The sequence below is a fragment of the Garra rufa genome, chromosome 9 (assembly GCF_049309525.1).
Source record: "Garra rufa chromosome 9, GarRuf1.0, whole genome shotgun sequence".
In the NCBI taxonomy this organism is placed as follows: Eukaryota; Metazoa; Chordata; class Actinopteri; order Cypriniformes; family Cyprinidae; genus Garra; species Garra rufa.
The window spans coordinates 10925368-10946547 of NC_133369.1; the positions used below are offsets into that span (position 1 = coordinate 10925368).

Here is a 21180-nt window from a genome sequence, read left to right on the forward strand (position 1 = left end):
GTGTTTGAAGAACTTGGAGGTGCAGTAGAGAGAGCAAAACAAAACAAAACACTGGTCACAAATTAGAAGTACAACACAAATATTTGTTAGGAAAAAAGTGGGACAATTTTGATATAAGCCAATTAGAGACTAAACTTAGTTCTTGAGAGGCTAACATATTCTCACCGGAGCTTACGCTGGAACGCCACTTTCTCGTGAATGTGCATACGACAGTTAGCAGAAGCTAAAGATTACAGTTTATAAAATATTAAATATGGATATTTTTCTTACACAAACACATTGATTCTCTTCAGAAGGCCTTTATTACTTTTTATGATATATGGATGCACTTTATTGAACTTCAAAATCTTAACAGCCAGGACATTTTTTAAATTGTACAATTCTGATTGTATTCGTCTAAAAGAAGAAAATCATGTACACTTAAGATGGCTTGAGGGTGAGTAAATCTTGGGGTAATTTTCATTTTTGGGTGATCTATCCCTTTAAATTGGTCAAACAGAGAAATTTCTGACATTTATAACATTACTAAAGATTTCTATTTCAAACAAATCCTATTCTTTTGAACTTTATATATTAATCAAAGAATACTGAAAACAAAATGTATAATGGTTTCCACAAATATATGAGCAGCACAACTGTTTTCAACATTGATATTTATGAGAAATATTTCTTGAGTAGCAAATCAGCATATTAGAATGATTTCTAAAGGATCGTGTGACACTGAAGACTGGAGTAAAATGCAGTCTTGATGAGCATAATAGACATAATAAAAAATAATAATAATCTTGCCAACCCTCAAATTTTGAATGGTGGAGTACTGTTTATTACAGATTCTTATTTTTTATGTAGAAAAATATATGAATGCAATAAAAGATAAAGGTCAAATTGAAATGCACAGTACAGCCATTATTTTCATGCTGTAAAATCTTATTAAAAACAGTATTTTTATCCAGAAACCTTAATAAATTATAACATGTGATTAGATGCCATGTTTGGTCATGAAATATTCTTTATATTTGGATTATTTTTTTAAGCTACCAATAAGAAAATATATTAACATATTTTAATCTAAATCCATTCCACACAATTCCCATTTTTTCCCTAACATCAGAGGAGAAATATCCAGCAGATTTCATCTGGCTCATAAGAAATCAAAAGATGACGTGTAATATTTTTAAAGGGGTCATCGGATGCCATTTTCCACAAGTTGATATGATTCTTTAGGGTCTTAATGAAAAGTCTACAACACACTTTGGTTAAAATATCTCAATGGTATTGTAAAACAACACCCTTTTTTACCTTGTCAAAAACAGCTCTGTTCACAGTGAGCCATTTTGGTGCATGACCCTTTAAATGCTAATGAGCTCTGCTCACCCCCGCCCCCTCTTCTGAACTTACTAACTAGCATATTATTAGGTAAAAGCGATTTGCAAAAATGCATTAAAAAACCTTATACTCACTTCTGTAGCCTTTGTTCTCACATTTAGGTAAATTAGTGGGCACATTCCCTTCAAAAACAAAAGTAATCCTCTGCATCTTCAGTGGCTCAGATGTCGGGAGTAAATGACGACTACTGTGTTCATTATTACATCCAGTAACAAAACACCTCAGTCGCTTAGGAGACATTTTTGTCTGCTCGAAACAATGGCAGACTGTTTACAGCTCATGCAGGGTGGGTCTAAAACACCAGTGTCAATCAACAATCGTGGGAGGGGCCTGGGTCTGTGTGACATCACACAGCCAAGAAACTGAGAATGGCTTGATCTGAGAAAATGCTAATGGTTTATAGGGATTGAAAATAAACACTGGGTAATTTATCAATATAGGGTGGTTGTGTGCACACACTGCCAACACAATTATGTTCAAACAACATTGAAAAGTGAAGTTTGCATTCGATGACCCCTTGTTTGTCATTGTTTCTCTAGGTCAGACCACCTCTACGTTTTCTTCATCCAGTGGAGCCCGGATGTTTTTGGGGAGGGGCTAGGAAGCATCAGCCGTGATCCCGGCTTCGTCGTGGTGAAGAAAATCGAAGATTCGGAGGCAAACGAGGAGCAGCAAACTGACGAAAATTCAGCTAAAGAGTGGGAGGTACTGTGTGGCCCCGTGCAGCTCACATGTTTGGATTGATATTATATCTGTGATTTATGCTTGTGTCTGTATTCTGTGTGTTGATATGCACTGTATTTGATTCAGATATTTTCTCTTTATTGTATTTGCACCTGTCTGTGTGCCTTTATTGTCTGTTTCTATGTTCCAGGTTTCTGGAAGTGTCTTTATTGTGTTCCCCGCACTTCATACACCTTCACGCACCAGTCATATGTTGTTGTCAGAGCTCCTGCTGAATGTTTCTCAGACTGGGATGTTTTGCACTTGGTCAAATAAGTTTCTTGTGAAACCAAGATGCATTGTGCACTGTGAGCTTGCAGCTGGTGTTTTGCATGAGTGTGCAATTGTTTTATTATTTTATTTTGGTTTTTATTTTAAAGAACGAGGAACATGTATGCAGTTTATGCATGCATGGATTCCTCCGTCGTGTCTAAAAAAGGCATGGTTTAGCCAGACTATGTCATGCCTGAATGAGATACAAGCAAATCATGCCTACAGGTGCAAGTGTTGTTACCTGATGTATTATGCGTGGTGTGTCCTTTATAAAGCTCCGTTTGAATGTTTCACTGATTGGATAATGCCGTCTGATATTTCCCCGCATGTTATTGTGTTCTGGTAGCCGTATTGAAACCAATCTGTGGTGCTGAGAAACCGATACTATGACTGCGGCGGCATTTAAATTTGACTTTAAATTAATGATGTAGGGAACAAAATAGACTGATTTGTTATTCTGGAACTGGAGAATCTTTGCAAAGCCACATGACCTTTTGATATGAATAAGTAAAATTAACTTTCTTTGATCATGGCCACGGGGGTGGCGCGAGTCATGAACTCAACTGGATTTTGTGACCTCCAGGATACTCAGGATCAGTTGTAACACTAAACAATCTGAGTGGTGACACTTGTTTAGCTCAGTCAAGCTACCTCTTAGGTGCAATTAAGTGTAGTTTTTTTACTTTGTGAGACAGAATACTGATTTTTAGGTTGCATTTAAAAGTATTGGATGTCCCGTATTTTTCTCTGCTGTGTAAAATTGTGATGCCTGTACATTGTTTGTCTGGTAAACATTAACAGGTAGGTCTAAGTAAGCAGCTCACTAGGTTATTTAGTGTTCATCGACAAAAATCAAGAGTGTTATATATTAATATAGATATTTGTTACATGAATTATAAATTCACTACCAGTCTACCAGATTTTAAAGAAGTCTCTTCTGCTCACCAAGCCTGCATTTATTTGACCCAAAGTACAACAAAAATAGTACAATTTTGACATATTTTTACTATTTGAAATAAATGTTTTCTATTTGAATATATTTTAAAATGCAGTTTATTCCTGTGTTTTCCAAGCTGAATTTTTAGCATCATTACTCAGTCTTCAGTGTGCTTTAGAAATCATTCTAATATTCAGATGTTCTGCTCAAAAAACTATTATTATTATGTTGAAAACAGCTGATTAGAATTTTTTTTAGGTTTCTTTGATGAATAGAAAGTTTGTGAGAACAGCATTTATCTGAAACTGAAATCTTTTGTAACATTATAAATGTCTTTGTCATTTTAGCATCCTTGTTAAATAAAAGTATTCATTTCTATAATTTAACAAAAAAAATTATATTGAAGCATTTGAATGGTGTTGTATAATGTTACAAAAGCTATTTATTTCAGATAAATGCTGATCTTTGGATCTTTCTATTCATCAAAGAATCCTGAAAAAAACTGTTTGACTGTTTTAAATATTGATAATAATAGTAATAATAATAAATGTTTCTTGAACAGCAAATCTGCATATTAGAATGATTTCTAAAGGATCATGTGACACTGAAGACTGGAGTAATGGTGCTGAAAATGTAGATTTGATCACAGGAATAAATTATATTTTAAAATATATTCAATTAGAAAACGGTTATTTTAAATAGTAAACATTTCAAAATTGCAGTTTTTGTTGTACTTTTGATCAAATAAATGCAGGCTTGGTGAGTAGAAGAGATTTCTTAAAAAAAACATTACAAATCTTACTGTTCAAAAACTTTTGACTGGTAGTGTAATATATATATATATATATATATATATATATATATATATATATATATATATATATATATATATATATATATATTCGTTACATAAAAATAAGCCTTTTCACTTAAGTTTTATTGTATTTATTACTAATAAATAAAAACTGTAAACACTTTTTGCTTTAAACATTATTCCTGGCTATAGGAATTAGGAAGAGACAAAAGAATTAATGTTATTTAAAAGTTAAAATATTAACTAATTAAATTGTTATTTTGAGGTGTCTATATTTTACCTGTATTATTATTGTTGGCATGCATGTTTCTTACACTAAAAGTAGATTGTGAGTTGTCAAAGAAACTGGGAAATGTGTTACAGTTTCTCTGGTTACTCCTAGTTAATAGCTTTGAACTACATAATGTACTAAATAATATATTGCCTCAAGTTTGCTATTTTGTTTTCCTCAAAACATAAGAACATTGTGGGCATCATGCCTAAAACTGCTGTCTAGATAGGTTATTTAGTGTTCATGGTTAGTGATGTTTGAAACATAGCCAGAGTGTTTCAGTTTGGCTGTTCTGCTTCCAGAAAGCAATTTATTAGTTCAATGATAAGGGGTCATGTATAGTACAGATAACAATATGTATGTTTTATACCTTAGAACGAGTCCTCAGCGACAGCCTTGTTTTTCATAGTGTCCGTTATGATCCCTCAACGTTATAACATCAATCATTTGACTCATTCGCAAGCATTATTGATCAAAATATTTAGAGGTCGCGTTTAGGTGCGATTGTTCCTTTAAAAGCGCTGAAGTCTTCTGTACAGGAGGCGTGACGCATTTTAACACAGCCAATCAGAGATCGAATTCTTTCGTTTGGTCCGACGTCATTGGCTTACGTAGATGTCCGTCATTGTCCTGCCGTCGTGTTTATGTCTGAATATGGCAAGTTGTCGGTCGGCGGAAGGAAGGCTGAATGTGGCAGACAGTGAGATCATGTTCTCCAAGCGGGTGAAGGAAGGGAAACCTCTGACTCCTAAGTACACTTATGTATGTAAACAAAAAAGTGTTGACTGAATGCGTTTGTTAATTTGTGAGCGGGCTATTGAGATATTAGCGTATAATGTCTGGCTGTGTTGATTGACACGGGCTGTCTGTTGGGTTTGTGCTGCTGCTTTTGAACTGAAACTGTGTGAAATTGAGATATGACAGTCTATAGCTGTTGATCTGTGATGCTGAAGCGAATCAGTGAATGTCTCACCTGAGACGAGATGCATTTTTTATGAATGCTCTAGTTTACCTTCCTCCTTGTACATTATTGAGGGCTGTAAAGTGGCAACTTATCGGCTAAAACTTTTATTTACCGTCTTGGAGTTGGAGTAGAATGACCGCTGGCTTGTTCATTTCCCTATTACCGTCGATTAATACTGCAGATAAGTGCGGTTTAAAACTTTAAAGGGATAGTTCACGAAATAAAAATAATTATTATTTAGTCTCTGTCATGACATTGCAGATTCCAAACCCCTATGACTCACTTTCTTGTGTGAAACACGAAAGACAACATTTTAAATGAACGTCCCAGTCGCTGTTTTCTTACAGTATATGGGCTATTCTATAGTCAGAGTTGGAAAAAAGTATCTTTTTCCATAAAATATAATGTGTAATATCCAAGGGACACATTTCTAGTATTTATGCAGTTAATTCTCATATTGTATTTTCAGAAATTTCTGGAATATTTGTCCTCTCCTCAAATGTGTCACTACCGTAACACAGTAAACAGATTTTGCTTACATCTGCATTGTAAATATATTTTTGCTATTTTTTTTTTCAAAGGTAATTCAATAACAGTTATGTTTTAAACAATATTTCACGAGATTTGTTGTATTTTTAATCCATTTTTTCATTGTAAAAGGCAAAAAGTTGATTATACTGATTTCAAAGTTAAGAATTCATTAGTTTGAATATACATTGAACCAAAAACTATCAGAACATCTTGGTTGATAATTCATTATACTTTATTTTTGACAAAACATCCCATGTTTCAGTAGAGACAGTAATGCTTTGGTAGCAACCAAGTCACATTACACAATTTTTAACTTAAATACTGAAACGTACTAAAAAAATAAATAAATGTGCATAACTGTACTAAAATATTGTTTATTTCTCCTTAAATATAGGATTATGTGTTCCCTTTTGCCACCACCGAAACAATGATGACATGTTTCAATTGTGACTGTTTCAGTTGTGACAATTTTATGGGATAAGGCCCCAAGAAACACCCAAAACGCCACCAAATATTTCAGTCGTGACAGTTTCGATAGTGAAAATTTTAGATACTTTTGAACCCAGCTCAAAGATGTTATTCAGCACATGGTTAGCTAGCACAGTTCTGAACAGTTATACATATATAAAAACTAAAAAAGTGGGCTTAATTACAGAAAATAGCAGTTTGGACCAATTCTGTAGAATGGACCATACAATGTAAATAGGAACTGGACATTGTAAGTTTCAAAACGGATGCAAAAAGCAAGACACAACGACTCAAGCCATACGTAAAATGTGTGGGGGAACATATTTAAAAAGTGTGTGATTCTAGTGTGTGATTCTTGAGTGATTCATTCTTGTGACTTGGATCTTTTCAATGAATCCGTTGTTCAGTTCACAAAACAAAAAGCTAGAATATGACTTACGGTGAAAGTGGCTTATGGCTCCTGAAAATTTTTTTTTTTTTTTTTGTATTTTTATTACTTAAAGCTTGACAGCCTTAGTGGTAGGGGTGTAACGATATGCCTAGGTGACGATACAGTACGTATCCCGATATTGGGTTCACGATACGATACATATCACGATATTTTGAACAAAAATTAAAACATTAAACTGAAAATCAAACAACAGGTTTATAAAAAAAAATAAAAAAAATTCAATAGCTTTTCTTAGTTTTACATACAAGGTCACATTTTAAGGTTTAATAAAAACCTTCTGTATTAAAATTAACAACTGATAAGGTCTTTTTTAATTTCACATGATACTGTAGTGATAAAATTGTCAAGATGTCAAATTCTTTAAACCTGCTATAGCGATGCAAGATTCAATGTGTGTGCGTTAGAGTCCTACCCGACGGGTGAACTGCTAAAACTGACGTAACGGTGGAATAATATTTATCTGTCAGGTGCAGTGCGGGTCGGACGGGTGACAGGCACGGGTTTATGCTCTTTGGACTCAATCCGGTACACGCTGACGCTGCTCTCAAACGGTCCCGTTCTTGTGTTCGCGGTCTGTCTGAAGACCATTTAAAAGCCCTTTCACATGGGACGCGTCAAGCAGTGGAATAACTGCGCGACTGCCGCTTTCTTTCATAGTGAAAGTGTTTTGCGGTCGAGCTGGTGCTCACGACGCGGTCTCGGGGTAAACGTATTGCAAACAACAAGGTCTCATTTTACTTCACTAAAACAAAATAGATGAAACGTAATGAAAATACTATGTGTTATTTGCTATTTGTCATTTTATGGGACAATGACTAGAGTGGTTTTCATGTCAGACACGGTTTACTATGACATTTTACACATAATTGTATTTTTACTGCGCAGGCTATAGCCTACTACACGCATTTTCTGGAATTTTTTTTTTCTTTATTAATAGCCTTTCTCCGTATTTTATGGATCATACAGCTCCGAAATGTTGCCATACTGCTGACTTAAATGAAGAGGGAGGGTCCACGATCTATGGGTTGGTTGCCATGTTTCCTCACGTTCTACTTCAACTAGCTCAACTTTTGCAGGCCGGCGTCACATGATCGGAAAGGTAGTCACGGGGTGTGTCGCGATTCTCCCTTATCACACCGCGACACAGGATCGTGGATCTGAGTGTCGCGATTTCGATTTCATATCGCGTATCGTTACAGCCCTATCTAGTGGCTATTCACTTTAATTACACTAAAAAAAGAGTTGGCTTGGGTTATTCAGAAATTATTCTTTCTGTGGTAGTCATACATGGGAAGATTAACAAAGAGTTTATTTTTGGTGAGTTCATTTGTGGTAGTAGGTCATGTGTTTAATTTGTTATCAAACATGTCACATACTTAATTAATAGGTGTGGCAACCAACAAGCTGTGAAAATATGTGTGACAAGTAAGGATTGATATTTACACAAATGCAGTAGGTCAGTTTTCTTGCTTAATTACCGAGATGCGAGTTTGGTTTTATTAAAGTGCTAAGATGGATGATTTTGAACATTAGGGTGAGTAATGGCAGAAGTGTTTGTATTTTCTATGTGGCTCTGCTATGGCTTATGTTTGCTATTATGAATATGGTTCTCGTTTCTGTCTGCAGAGCTTCATGCAAAACGGTTCACGCAATCATGCAAAACACTCGCTGTGTTGTCTGCTCACATGTACAGTAGTTTTCACATGTAGAATGACATGATCTAGGCTTTCAATCTTTGCGCTCATCTTTTCCATTTCTCATAATGATGATCATTCCTGACTGCAGTTTTAGTAGTTAACATCTTGTATTAAAAGAGTCCCAAACTGCACATTCTTGTCCATATTTTGGCCTCATCCTGTCGTCCTGCTCAGCGGTGTGGTTGTGTCCCCTTGTCTCCGGAGCAGGTAGTGTCATGGACTGAGTACCACCGCCGGATCGATGCATTAAACAGTGAAGATCTGCGCTCCCTATGCAAACGCCTCCAGGTGCACAAAATCTGTAGAACCCTGCAGATGTAGCTTTAGGTTTTGTTCTAGATTGTACTTGCCTTGCTGTGGGTGGCAAGTTTGCGCTTGACACAAAAATGCTTGTGCAGAAAATTCCATAATTTCCCATAGAGAGTAGCCTATAAAGTAGTTGTACAATTCTTAGATGCACAAATTAGCAACAGCACTACCCTTCAAAAGTTAGGGGTCAGTAATACATTTGAGAAGTCAAAAGTTTACATGCACCTTGCAGAATCTGAAAAATGTTCATTTTACCAAAATAAAATGAGTGATTGTGCAAAATGTATCAGATATTTAAGATACTTAACATAAGACATAGTCCACAAGACAAATAATAGTTGAATTTATTAAAATGGCCCTGTTCAATTTTTAATACTGTGTTGTTACCTGAATGATCCACAGCTGTTTCTTTTTTTTTTTCTTTCTTTTTCTTTCTTTTTGTTTTGTTTAGTGATGGTTGTTCATGAGTACCTGCTTTTCTTCAGAAAAATCCTTCAGGTCCCACAAATGATTTGGTTTTTCAGCATTTGTTTTGTTGGACTCATATGCAACTATTACAGAAAGTTACAGAAAGCTCCAGAAGGAAACACAGTACATTAAGAGCTGGGGCTGTAAACTTTGAACGGAATGAGGATGTGTATATTTTTCTTATTTTGCTTAGATATGATATTTGTTTCATTTAGTACTGCCCTTTAGAAACTACAGAAGATACTTGCATGTTTTCCATAAGACGATATAAGTTCAATTTACCCTAATTTTCAAATTTAAAAAGTTTTAACCCCCAGCTCTTAATGGATCATTTATCTGTCTGGAGCATCGGTGAGTGTTAGAACCTTCTGTAATAGTTGCATATGAGTCTCTCAGTTGGTCTTAGTGTGAAACGGTGGATCTCAAAATCATACAGTCATTGTTGAAAAGGTTTCAAATACACAAAAATACTGAAAAACCAACGAATTTGTGAGACCTGAAGGATTTTTCTGAAGAACAGCAGGCAGTTTAACTGTTCAGGACAAACAGAGAACTCATGAACAACTATCACTAAACAAAAAACAAAAAAACTGCTGTGGATCATTCAGGTAACAACACAGTATTAAGAATCAAGTGTATGTAAACTTTTGAACGGAGTGATTTTTATAAATTCAACTATTATTTTCTTTTATGTAAAATATCTTATTCAGGTCAGTACTAAATAAAACATAACATGCATTTTGTATGATATCTCTTAATTTTGCAAATTATGCTAGGTGTATGTAAACGTTTGACCTCAACTGGATATATAAATATTTTAAAGAAATGAATGCTTTCATTCATCAAGGATGCATTCAATTGATCAGAAGTGACAGTAAAATGACTGTTACAGAAGATTTCCATTTCAAATAAATAATTGATTCATCGAAGAATGCTGAAAAAAGCATTGATAATCAGCATTGATAATGCTAAACTTTTTTTGCGCAGAAAATCTGCCTATTAGAATGATTTCCAAAGTATCATGTGACACTGAAGTCTGGAGTTATGATGCTGAAAATTTAGCTTTGCATCACAGGAATAAATTACATTTTAAAATTTATTTAAATGGAAAACTGTAATTATATTTTACAATTTACTGTATTTGTGATCAAATAAATGCAACTTTGGTGAGCATAAGAGATCTTGCCAACCCTAAACTTTGGTGGAGTGGTGGAGTATATGACCCTGCAAAATTACTAATTAAATGTAATCTGTTAGTGGAAATTCCAGGCAGTTTATCAACTTAAAACCTGAATGAAATGAGGAATTTTCTGGAAGCCATGCTAGAGAAAGTGGGTTGTATTTCCATGTCCAGAAGGTTCAGACGGGTGTTTAGGTCGGGACCTGCACTGACTGCTGCCCGGTTATTTGTTGTAAACAATTGGTGTAATTGAAGCACGGCCGGTGTAACCCGAGTGTGTTCAGGCCACGAGAGGGAATGTTAACTGTCTGTGGCACTACATTGTAAAATAACACCACTAGTCCTGATGTAACAGGCTTTAGAGAAGTGCTTCTCAACTGGTTATGCTTCAGAAACCAGATTCTACACGTGGCGAGTCAAAATTGCTTATAAAAGTAAATAAAAATGTCCTTACATTACATGTATGCATTTAGCAAATGCTTTTATCCAATGCAACTTATATTGCATTAGTTTATGCATTCTCTGGGAATCGAACCCATGACCTTGCGTTGCAGGCACCATGCATATTGTTTGAGCTACAGGAATTCTTAAACTGAACTTTATTATTATTATTACCGTTAACTACATAGTCACAAAGACAAGCTTAATTATTAACATGACAGGCTGAATAGGAAAACTGACAATTTCCACTGGTTGAGAACCACTGATTTTGGAGATAATGCACAGCGAGTCTTTTTATGAGTACAATATCCTACATTGCCTAGCCTGTGAGATTAGTTTGCTTTTCCAGGTTAGTTTGTCCCCTTAGGTTAATACCACCAGAGATAAGTCAACTTGGCTAGAGTTGAATTTACGTGTTAAGTCTATGCAGCCTCACTTCCACAAATGTTTTGAATACCAAATCCTCACTGGGAGAGTTCATGGGCAGATTTCAAAAAAGTTCTACAGTCATGCTTTGTTATATTTTCAGGTTTATGTGGCATAAATCTGAATGTCACTAGATAGTTTGCTAATGGCATGTTCTGTCTTTAGATCACCACGAAGGAGGATGTGAACTCCAAACATGGCACGTCCATCACCGCCAGCCTGGAGCCGGAGACTTTCAAGCCCAACCTGAACGAACCCAGTGACCTTCTGGAGGCCGAGCAGATCGAGAAGGTAAGCGTTCAGTGACGTGGCAGTGAAATAAATCTCCCTGCTGCTCTGGGCTTTACAGTGTTTCATCGATCCGCTGCTCCAAAAATAGGCAGACCTCCTCACTGTTCCCCGGTTATTGATTCACAGCCGGAGGACGATCTCAGACATGTTAACAGACAGATTTATTTGCACTCGTCATGTTATGGCCAAGGGCATAAGAGCGATTTGAAGAGTGAAGGTGATGGTTCTTGACCCATAAATGATTACTCACCCTCTTGTCATTTGAAACTGATATGATTTTCTTTCCTCCATGAAACTGAGCAGAAAGTTCATGCTTGTTCTTTTCTATATAAGATACAAATATGCATCCTTTAGGGGTATATGAGGTACAAAGTTGTAACTTTTGAGTGTATCACCTCAGTGAAAAGGTGTTGTACCTCTAAAAATAAATTTTTTGCAAATTAAATAAATATATATATATATATTTTTTTAAAATCTACATTTCCACCAATGTAGTCAGAATACTGTATTAAAATATGATTTAATATTAATGCTGATGTAGAATCTCAAAAGGGCAAAGTATTTATTTTACTTATTTGTTTTTTTGTTGTTGTTGTGGGATTGTGGTCTTGATTCTGATTCAGTTTGAATCACAAACAAATAACTCTTTTCAGTCAGTTCTTTTAAATGAATCATTCAACAAGTAATTGTTCAGTGCATTCAGAACCATAATGTATTCCTTATGATTTCAAACTTACAAACTTCTTTCTTTTCATCAAAGAATCCTGACAAAAATGTGTTCAACTGTTTCAAATATTGATAATAAAAATTTTAAAAATGTTTCTTGAACAGCAAATCAGCATATTTGAATGATTTCTGAAGGATCATTGAAATCACAGGAATAATATACATTTTAAAATATCTTCCAACAGAAAACAGTTATTTTAAATCATAAAAATAGTTCACAATATTACTGGCTTTCCTGTTTTTCGGATCAAATAAATGCAGGCTTGGTGAGCAGAGACTTCTTTAAAAAAAACATTAAAAATACTTTTGACTGGTAGTGTAAATACTAAAAAAGAAAAAAGTTAATATAAAAAAAACAAGTTATATAACAATATTTTTAAAAACAAAAAAAGACCAAAGTACATAACAAAATGACTAAACTTTAAAATATAGAATATTTTATAGAAAATATAAAAATAAAAGCAAATTCAAATTTTAATCAATATTATTATTTCTTTATTGCCACTGCAAGAAACATTATTTTCAGCTGTCATCCAGAAAGACAGCATGACTGCGCTCCTACGCTTTTTGACTCATTTAATAAATCCTGCAGTTGTCAGAGACACTGTCGTAATATTTGTACATGACATCCTGATCTTTTGATCTGATCTTACTGTGCCATTTGCGACGTGTTTTGTAGTGAAGCTTCAGAGGTTTTGTACGGTTATGAGGTTTAAGTCATTGCGCCCTGCGGGTGTGCGCCTTTCAAATGCATCAGCGCTCTGTGAATGGATCACCTGAGGTGGCCTCTCGCAGAACCCTTTATTCAGACGTAGGCCCATTTTGTTGGTAAATCAAATAAACTCGTGTCATTACGCAGAGTAATTCAATGCTCTCCAGGCGCTGGGAAAGCCTGGACCTGCCAGAGGACACAGAGACCACTGCACACAAACATATGTTGAGGGAACACAGCACTGTGCCGCCCGCTGTGTGTGTGTGTGTGTGTGTGTGTGTATATATATATATATATATATGTGTGTGTGTGTGTGTGTGTGTATGGTGTTCAGCTTCTCTGTGTCTACTGGTGTGAAAAGGTCAGTGCTACTATAATTGGGCTTTTAATGTTTCGCCCTTTCTACTGCTCTGATCCTGCACACAGCTTTTATTCGTTTACTCATATTCTTCTGGTTTCGATCATTTCTTTATTACTTTATTGTTGTTTACAGATTAGATGAGAGTGTACTCAAAACATTGGACATTGCAATTTCTCAGATTCGACCACAAACCTCCTTATTTTGGATTTTTTTGCAAAACTTACTTTTGCAAACTAGTCCTAGATTTTTCACCTGGTCAGAACCAAACCAGTGCAGGAAGATTCTCTGGAGAGTGAATATCAATAAGAATGAAAAAAGGTTGAAGTTTCGACCTACCGTCGCAAAGGGATGTCAAAACGTTCGAAAGGGAACACACAAACTCAGAACACTTATACAAGAGCTCAATCTGAGGTCACAGGACAAAATTCGAGGAGCTTGGTCCAAAGTGCAACAAGTGTCTAAGGACGTTTGCGTATCTCAAAAAAACATGGCAGCCATTAACTGATGAAGTTTGAGCAACCATTAGAGAAGGTTAACGGGGGCTGATTGGAACGAAACTTGGTGGGCCTGTTTGACTCACGGCCCCAAAGGTCTGTGAGAAATTTAAAAGAAATCGGCCACTGGAGGGGGTGATAACGCATTTTTCAAGGGCATAAACGATTGTACATTGCTTGTTTTTTCTGCACATACACACGGTATTCATATTATATGATTAAACTCCTCATTTCGGACAACTTTGCCTCTAGAACCACTGCTGTCAATCAAATTGTTTGTTCAATGATTGAGAATATGTAAAGAACCAACTAGTTTTTCGCTCAATCCAGAAAAAAATCACTGCAGTACAATTCTCTGGACTCAATTCAATAATTATCAAAACATGTTGCGGTTTACCCTTTGGGAAGCTATAACGGGGTGGTTTAGAAAGGGGGCCTGTCCAAATGTACCCAAAAGCCTATAAAGCCTAAAGGAAAGCTCAAAACCTCACAAAACCTGGTGAGCAAATGCAACAGGCGATTCTAAACAAGCAAGCAAAGTTTTAGAGATTGGACCACAGCTGATGCTGTAACAGTCATTTATGGTAAAAACCATAATATTTCTATGTTAAATTACCTGGATTGGCCAAAAATGCTTTTTTAAATCACTGATTTAGGTGGTTACAGGTCTGCTAAATACTTGCCTTACAACGCCTTGAAGTGTTTGAACCCCAGTAATCGCTGCTAGCAGCTATATTTAACATTTATTTTTTAGATTTTCATTATATTTCAAATTGATGTTAAATGTAAACCTGTTTAGCTACTGAGACATTAAATAAATAAAATTGCATTGAATATATAAATATTAGGTAAAAATAAAATGTTCATTAAATTAAGTACAATTTTGCATCTTTAAAAATAAAATATTTTATATATAAATTACTATTTAGGTTTCAGTTTTAGTTTTTGTTCAGTTTTTTTTTTTTTTTTTTTTTTTTTTTTTTTACAGTTTTGGTGCTTCATCCTAAACTTATTTAGTTGCCAAGTTAACATTTCTCATTTTCATTTAAGTGTTTTATTCAGTTTTATAATTTATTTCAGCTTAATTTTTTTTTTTTAAGTTAACAAAAATGCTTCTAATATTTTTAGGTAACGATAATAAGGTTATTTGTAGGGAACGTGAAATCACGCACCTGATGGCATTTACCGCTGATTACAGAACCGGCTTTACTGACAAAACGCGCAAGCATGATCGGCCGATTCGTATCGGTGCATCCCTAGTTATTTGCATTAAAATCATTTCAAAGGATAATTCGCCCAAAATTGAAAATTCTGTCAATTAGTCACCCTTATATCGTTCCAAACCCGTAAGACCTACATTCATCTTCAGTACACAAACTAAGATATTTTTGATGAAATCCAAGAATTGTTGAATGAAGTCGTTATTTTTGTTTTCTTCTTGCACAAAAAGCATGTTAATGTTCTTACTACTTTTCTTGGCCTTGAACATCTCAGTTGCCTTGCTGTCTATGCAGGGTCAGAAAGCTCGCGGATTTCATCGAAAATATATTAATTTGTGTTTTAAAGATTAAAAAAAGGTCTTATGGGTTTTGAGTAATTAATGACAGAATTTTCACTTTTTGGGTGAACTGTTTCTTTACTGCACATCTAGTCTATTATCCCTAACTTGTTCTTTGTTTTTCACTCAGCTGGCAAAACATCTCCCACCCAGAACCATTGGTTACCACTGGAATCTGGCCTTCAGCACATCTAAACATGGCATGAGCATTAAGTCGCTGTACCGGGCCATGCAGGATCAGGACTCACCCATGCTCCTGGTCATCAAAGACAGTGATGGACAGGTCACACTCTTCTCTTTATCCCTTACAAGACCTTGGTTTCAGACCTTGATACAGTATTAAAAAAAAGCACAACAAAAAGCAGAGTTCTCATATCTCATGTGACCAGAAACCATCTAACGATTTTGGTTCAGTGGTTTCTTAATCAGATCTGGTCTATGTGCTCTTGTAGATATTTGGGGCTTTGGCATCAGGACCCTTCAAAGTCAGTGAGGGTTTCTACGGCACAGGAGAGACTTTCCTGTTCTCCTTCTATCCAGAGTTTGAGGTTTGTATTCATTTTACAGTTAAACCAAAAATTATTCAGACAAAATTCTTCATACGGTGGACTACCAGTAAATTTGATAAAAATTTGAGACCAAAAATTATTCAGACACTTTGACCTGACCATGTTTTGCTCAAGTGTTTTTTCTTTAATTGCTTATGTGACCTTTTTACACCAAAGACTGAACAGTTTGAAATGAATTCTGATTGTGTGAGTTGTTCTAAAATGCTGTTTTTTTTCTCCCTGGCAGGCGTACAAATGGACTGGTGATAATCTGTTCTTCATTAAAGGAGACATGGACTCTTTAGCGTTTGGTGGAGGAAGGTCAGTAACTCAGGGCCTTAATAATTAATGTTAATATTTTGAATGCTGATTTTCATTAGGGATGTTTTTGTCAAGCACAAATGATTATGCAATGAGCACATTGCGAGGTCTTTGTCTCGTTGCACAAACTAAACATGCAAGGTTTTTTGTTTTATTACAAATCTCAATGCTGCAGGAGTAAGAATGGTTGCTTCAAGTGTCTGTGCTGTTTAAACTGGATATGCTAGGTAGCTAGCTATAATAATGCTGACACTTTAACAATCTTGATCAGCAAGTTTCTTTTCAAAGCATTTTCCATGACAGTAGTTGATTTACTGTCCCGTAGTAGGTGACAGTTTATACCAATGCACACTATTGCTTGCATTTGAGACTTTTGAGAATGCAATGCTTTCTTAAAATACAGTTTAAAAGTTTGGAGTTTATACGATATTTTTATGTTTTTGTAAAGGTGTCTTTTATGCTTTCCTGGGCTGTATTTGTTCAGTAATACTGTGAAGTATTATTACAAAGTCAAGCAACTGGTTTCTCTTTTAATAGCATTAAAAATGTAATTTATTCCCGTAATGCAATGCTGAATTTTTAGCATCATTACTCTAGTCTTCAGTGTCCCATGATCCTTCAGAAATCATTCTAATATGCTGATTTGCTACTTAATAAACATTTATTATCAATGTTTGTGCTAGTAGCAGTGTGACATTTCAGACAACAAAAGATCAAAATGAAGGATTTTTGTAGAGTGTTTCCTGCAAAAAATATATTTTTTAAAAACCCATATGACCTGCTCTTTAAGCCCCAGAAAGGTAGTAAGGACATGCAAAAATAATTATTGACAGAATTGTAATTTTTGGGTGAACTTTTTCCCCAGATGCACCGGAATGAAAATTCTTGGCCGATTACCGAACACGGTTTTTCGTGTTTTTTTTCCCCTCCATGTATTTTGCCCATTTTTTTCACCATTGCATAAATTAAATAGCCAAAATGTGCTTTTTACCGTTTCAGTTCTATATTGTAATATTTACTTAACACTGAAGACATTATAGCCTGCCAACAAAGCACAATTTAACTTAAAATTAATAAGTTAGTAAAATAATATTTATAAATATCCATTTTTAAGACCCCCCTCTTGAATCACCAATGTGTTTTTTAATGTACAAATAAATGCCGCCTTGCTGAGCAAAGGAGAATGTTATAATAAATGTATTAATAGAGCTGTTGTAATGATTGTTAATATTATTTGTCTTTTTTTTATTTTAAAGTAAAATTACAATGCTAATAATTATGAATGTTGACTTTTATTTTGGCGGAAACCCACAAGAAGACTTTAGTACTACTTTTTGCTGACAGCAGCAGATTTATGAATGATTCTCATTATACCAGCACCAACTTTTCTCGCGCTTTGGACTTTGATCCGTGGCTAACAAGCTTGTGCAGAGCTGTCAGAATACATACAATTTGTGCGTGTATTAGACAACATAACGTTCTGTAGTTTATTTACTAATGGTTGAAGGCCATTTCACGATTTCAGTCATCATACAGTAACCAGCAACCCCTTTCTCTTCTCATGGAAGACATGCGATGCGGTTCTAAACAGTCTCTTGCTGTCAGTGCTTGTAATGATTTTTGCATCTTTCTCAGACAGTTTTAAATGCTTCCACACTGTCAACATGTGTGACGTCATTGTTTGGTATAATGCATTTGGCCGTTTCGCTTATTTGGCCGAATACCGAACATTCGGTGAATCCCTAGTATCTATATAGTTTTACTTTTAGAAACCATTCCCTTTGTGTCTTAGAATAGGATGAATGTTTGATCTGAGACTGTTTTCTTCTCTTTCAGTGGCGAGTTTGGCCTTTGGCTGGACGGGGATCTTTATCACGGCAGGAGCCACTCATGCAAAACCTTCGGGAATCCCATGCTCTCCATGAAGGAGGATTTCTTCGTGCAGGATATTGAGATCTGGTCGTTCGAGTAGCAGCTCACATGGATGGAGGTACCTTTTTGTCGTTAGTTGGAGAGAGGAATTGGACAGCAGGCAGATCCCAAACCTTACTGCACATCACCGCGGCTCCCCGGAAGCCCGTAACGGGACGCTACTGTTACCGCGCTTGTCGTATGTTACTCTCACATTTAATACAGAGCTCTTCTTCGTGCTGTTTACTATGTGTGTGTTTTGTTCAAGCCATGTGCAGCGTCAATAACCAACGGGACCCCCCTGAGCACTTTTAACATCCAGTGGAGATGATGATGATGATGATGATGATGTTGATGGTTTGGGCTGCCCGAGAACTGCCATAGTCCAATTTACCTGAGCCAAAGCGCCAGGAGTCTGATGAAGAGATGACGTTAGCCAATAGGATGTCACTACTATTGATGGGGGGAAAAACACAACTATGGAAAAAGAAGAAAAACAACTGAAAATACATTCCCTTGCTCTCAGAGGAAGAATATGCATTTTTGGAGACGTCAACGGATGGCGGTGGCGTCCGTGAGAAGACGCGAATGTCTCCGTAGTCTTTCTTTTAAGGCGAAGTATTCAAGTGTCGTGAAATTCGTAGTCTTTCTGTCGTTCACTATCATAGCACACCATGTCCAAGCACATAATCGGAAACCCCATAGTTGTAATGTTCTGTTCAGTGGGTTTTACGTGTGACTGTGGCTAACACGACCCCTCCGCTTCGGAAGGGTCTACTTTTACTGTTCGTAGGCAGAAATGTGTCGCAATAGATTTGTGGAATATGCAAATTCCTGTCCTGTGACCTCAGATAATCCAAACGGGGCACTTTTGTTTTCCTCGTTTCTCTTTCCGGGAGACCTTTTACGTCTTGACGGATGAATTGCTTTTCTGAGTATCATTTGAAAAGCCTGAGACGTGGTTTAATTGTTTTTCATGAATATAATGACAATTCTATATTTATGTATATGATTATATATATATATATATATATATATATATATATATATATTGCTGTTAAGTGTGACAGTGATCTTTTTTGTGCTGATATCTCAGCTGTTACTAAAATATTGTATATTACCCTGTAAATTAATGTTAAAATAGTAGATTTGTTCCTATATATATATATAAAATATATAAACGAATATACAGTGTGTGGATTGGTGGGTTGCTTCTCGCACTTTATTAATCTAGTTTCAAGCCAGGTTCTTCAGGCCTCATTAGCAGTAGCAGTACAGTATATATTTTGTTTATTTGTCTTTTAGATCATAGAGTAAACGAATCGTTTATAAAGAGCTTGCTGCTACTGTGGAGAGGAAAAGTCTCAGCGCTCGAGTACAGGGTCGAATGTGATGGACTCCAGCAGGGAAAGTCTCTTCTTCTCACTTGTCCTGTCCCAGCGTTTTTTTTTTGTTTTTTTTTTTGTCTGGTCTTTTGCTTTTTTCGGTGTCTAGATTGACTGTGCACACAGCGAGAGGATACGTATACGTCCTTTCAGAGTCGCAGATGAGAAGTGCAACAAATCCTTCATCTACTTCACCGGAATACAATGTTACAGTGATGTATAAAGAACAATGAATACTAATAAATTGTTGTAACCTGGGACAGAATCAGGTGTCTTATGGGTTTTATTTATTTGGTCTGATATCTTTATCACTGAATAAGTAAATAATTCATTCATTTTTAGTGCTGACTTTTAATGCTGGTATTACCATGCAAATGCTATGTTACATGTCATATATACAATTGAAGTCAAAAGTTTACATACACCTTAATCTGAAATATTAATTATTTTACCAAAATAAGGGGTCATACAAAATGCATGTTATTTCTTATTTAGTACATACCTGAATAAGATATTTCACATAAAAGATGTTTACAAATAGTCCACAAAAGGAAATAATAGTTGAATTTATAAAAAATGACCCCCGTTCAAAAGTTTACATACCCTTGATTCTTAATACTGTGTTGTTACCTGAAAGATCCACAGCATGAGTCCCTTGTTTGTCCTGAACAGTTAAACTGCCTGCTGTTCTTCAGAAAAATTCTTCAGGTCCCACAAATTCTTTGGTATTTCAGCAGTTTTGTATATTGAACCCTTTCCAACAATAACTGTATGATTTTGAGATCCATCTTTTCACAGCAAGGACAACTGAGGGACTCATATGCAACTATTACAGAAGGTTCAAATGCTTACTAGTGCTTCAGATTGAAACACATTGCATTAAGAGCGAGGGGGTGAAAACTTCTAAACAAAATGATTTTTCTTATTTTGCTTAAATACCATTTTTAGTACTGCTTTGCAGAAGCTACAGAAAATACTTGCATGTTTCCCAGAAGACAAAATAAGTTAAATTTGCCCTGATCTTTAAATTCAGAATTACATTAGGTTCAAACACTCACTGATGCTCCAGAATGAAACACATTGCATTAAAAGCCAGTGGGTGAAAACTTTTTGAATTTGAAGATCATGGAACTTATTTTGTCTTCTGGGAAACATGTAAGTATTTTCCGTAGCTTCTGCAGGGCAGTACTAAAAAAAAAAATGGTATTTAGGCAAAATAAGAAAAATCATTCAGTTCAAAAGTTTTCACCCCCTGGCTTTTAATGCAATGTGTTTCATTCTGAAGCATCAGTGCGCGTTTGAACCTTCTGTAATAGTTGCATATGAGTCCCTCAGTTGTCCTCAGTGTGAAAAGATGAATCTCAAAATGATGCAGTCATCATTTGAAAGGGTTCAAATACACAAATATACTAAAAAACCGAAGAATTTGTGGGACCTGCAGGGTTTTTCTAAAGAACAGCGGGTAGTTTAATTGTTCAGGACAAACAAGGGACTCATGAACAACTATCACTAAACAAAAAAAAACAGCTGTGGA

The 21180-nt window shown here is 35.6% G+C and overlaps 2 protein-coding genes across 3 annotated transcripts in view; both read left to right on the forward strand.

The window, feature by feature from the left end:
- LOC141343148 (oxidation resistance protein 1-like) overlaps positions 1–2130 on the forward strand; it is a 40655-nt gene extending 38525 nt beyond the window's left edge. Inside the window, exon 7 of the mRNA XM_073847750.1 lies at positions 1926–2130. Within this exon, the coding sequence (XP_073703851.1) occupies positions 1926–2130 (205 nt within the window). The remainder of the gene's footprint in view (positions 1–1925) is intronic.
- A 2846-nt stretch (positions 2131–4976) lies between these two features.
- LOC141342114 (oxidation resistance protein 1-like) lies at positions 4977–19911 on the forward strand. Of its 2 annotated transcripts, XM_073846500.1 has the most exons (7): positions 4977–5166; positions 8723–8803; positions 11505–11630; positions 15612–15764; positions 15934–16029; positions 16277–16350; positions 18187–19911. In XM_073846500.1, the coding sequence occupies exons 1-7, from the start codon at positions 5020–5022 to the stop codon at positions 18320–18322; spliced, it is 813 nt and encodes a 270-aa protein (XP_073702601.1). In that variant the 5' UTR covers positions 4977–5019; the 3' UTR covers positions 18323–19911. The 2 variants fall into 2 exon arrangements, with proteins under 2 accessions (XP_073702601.1, XP_073702602.1); XM_073846501.1 differs by lacking the exon at positions 8723–8803 and having other exon boundaries at positions 4980–5166.
- Positions 19912–21180: the final 1269 nt, after the last annotated feature.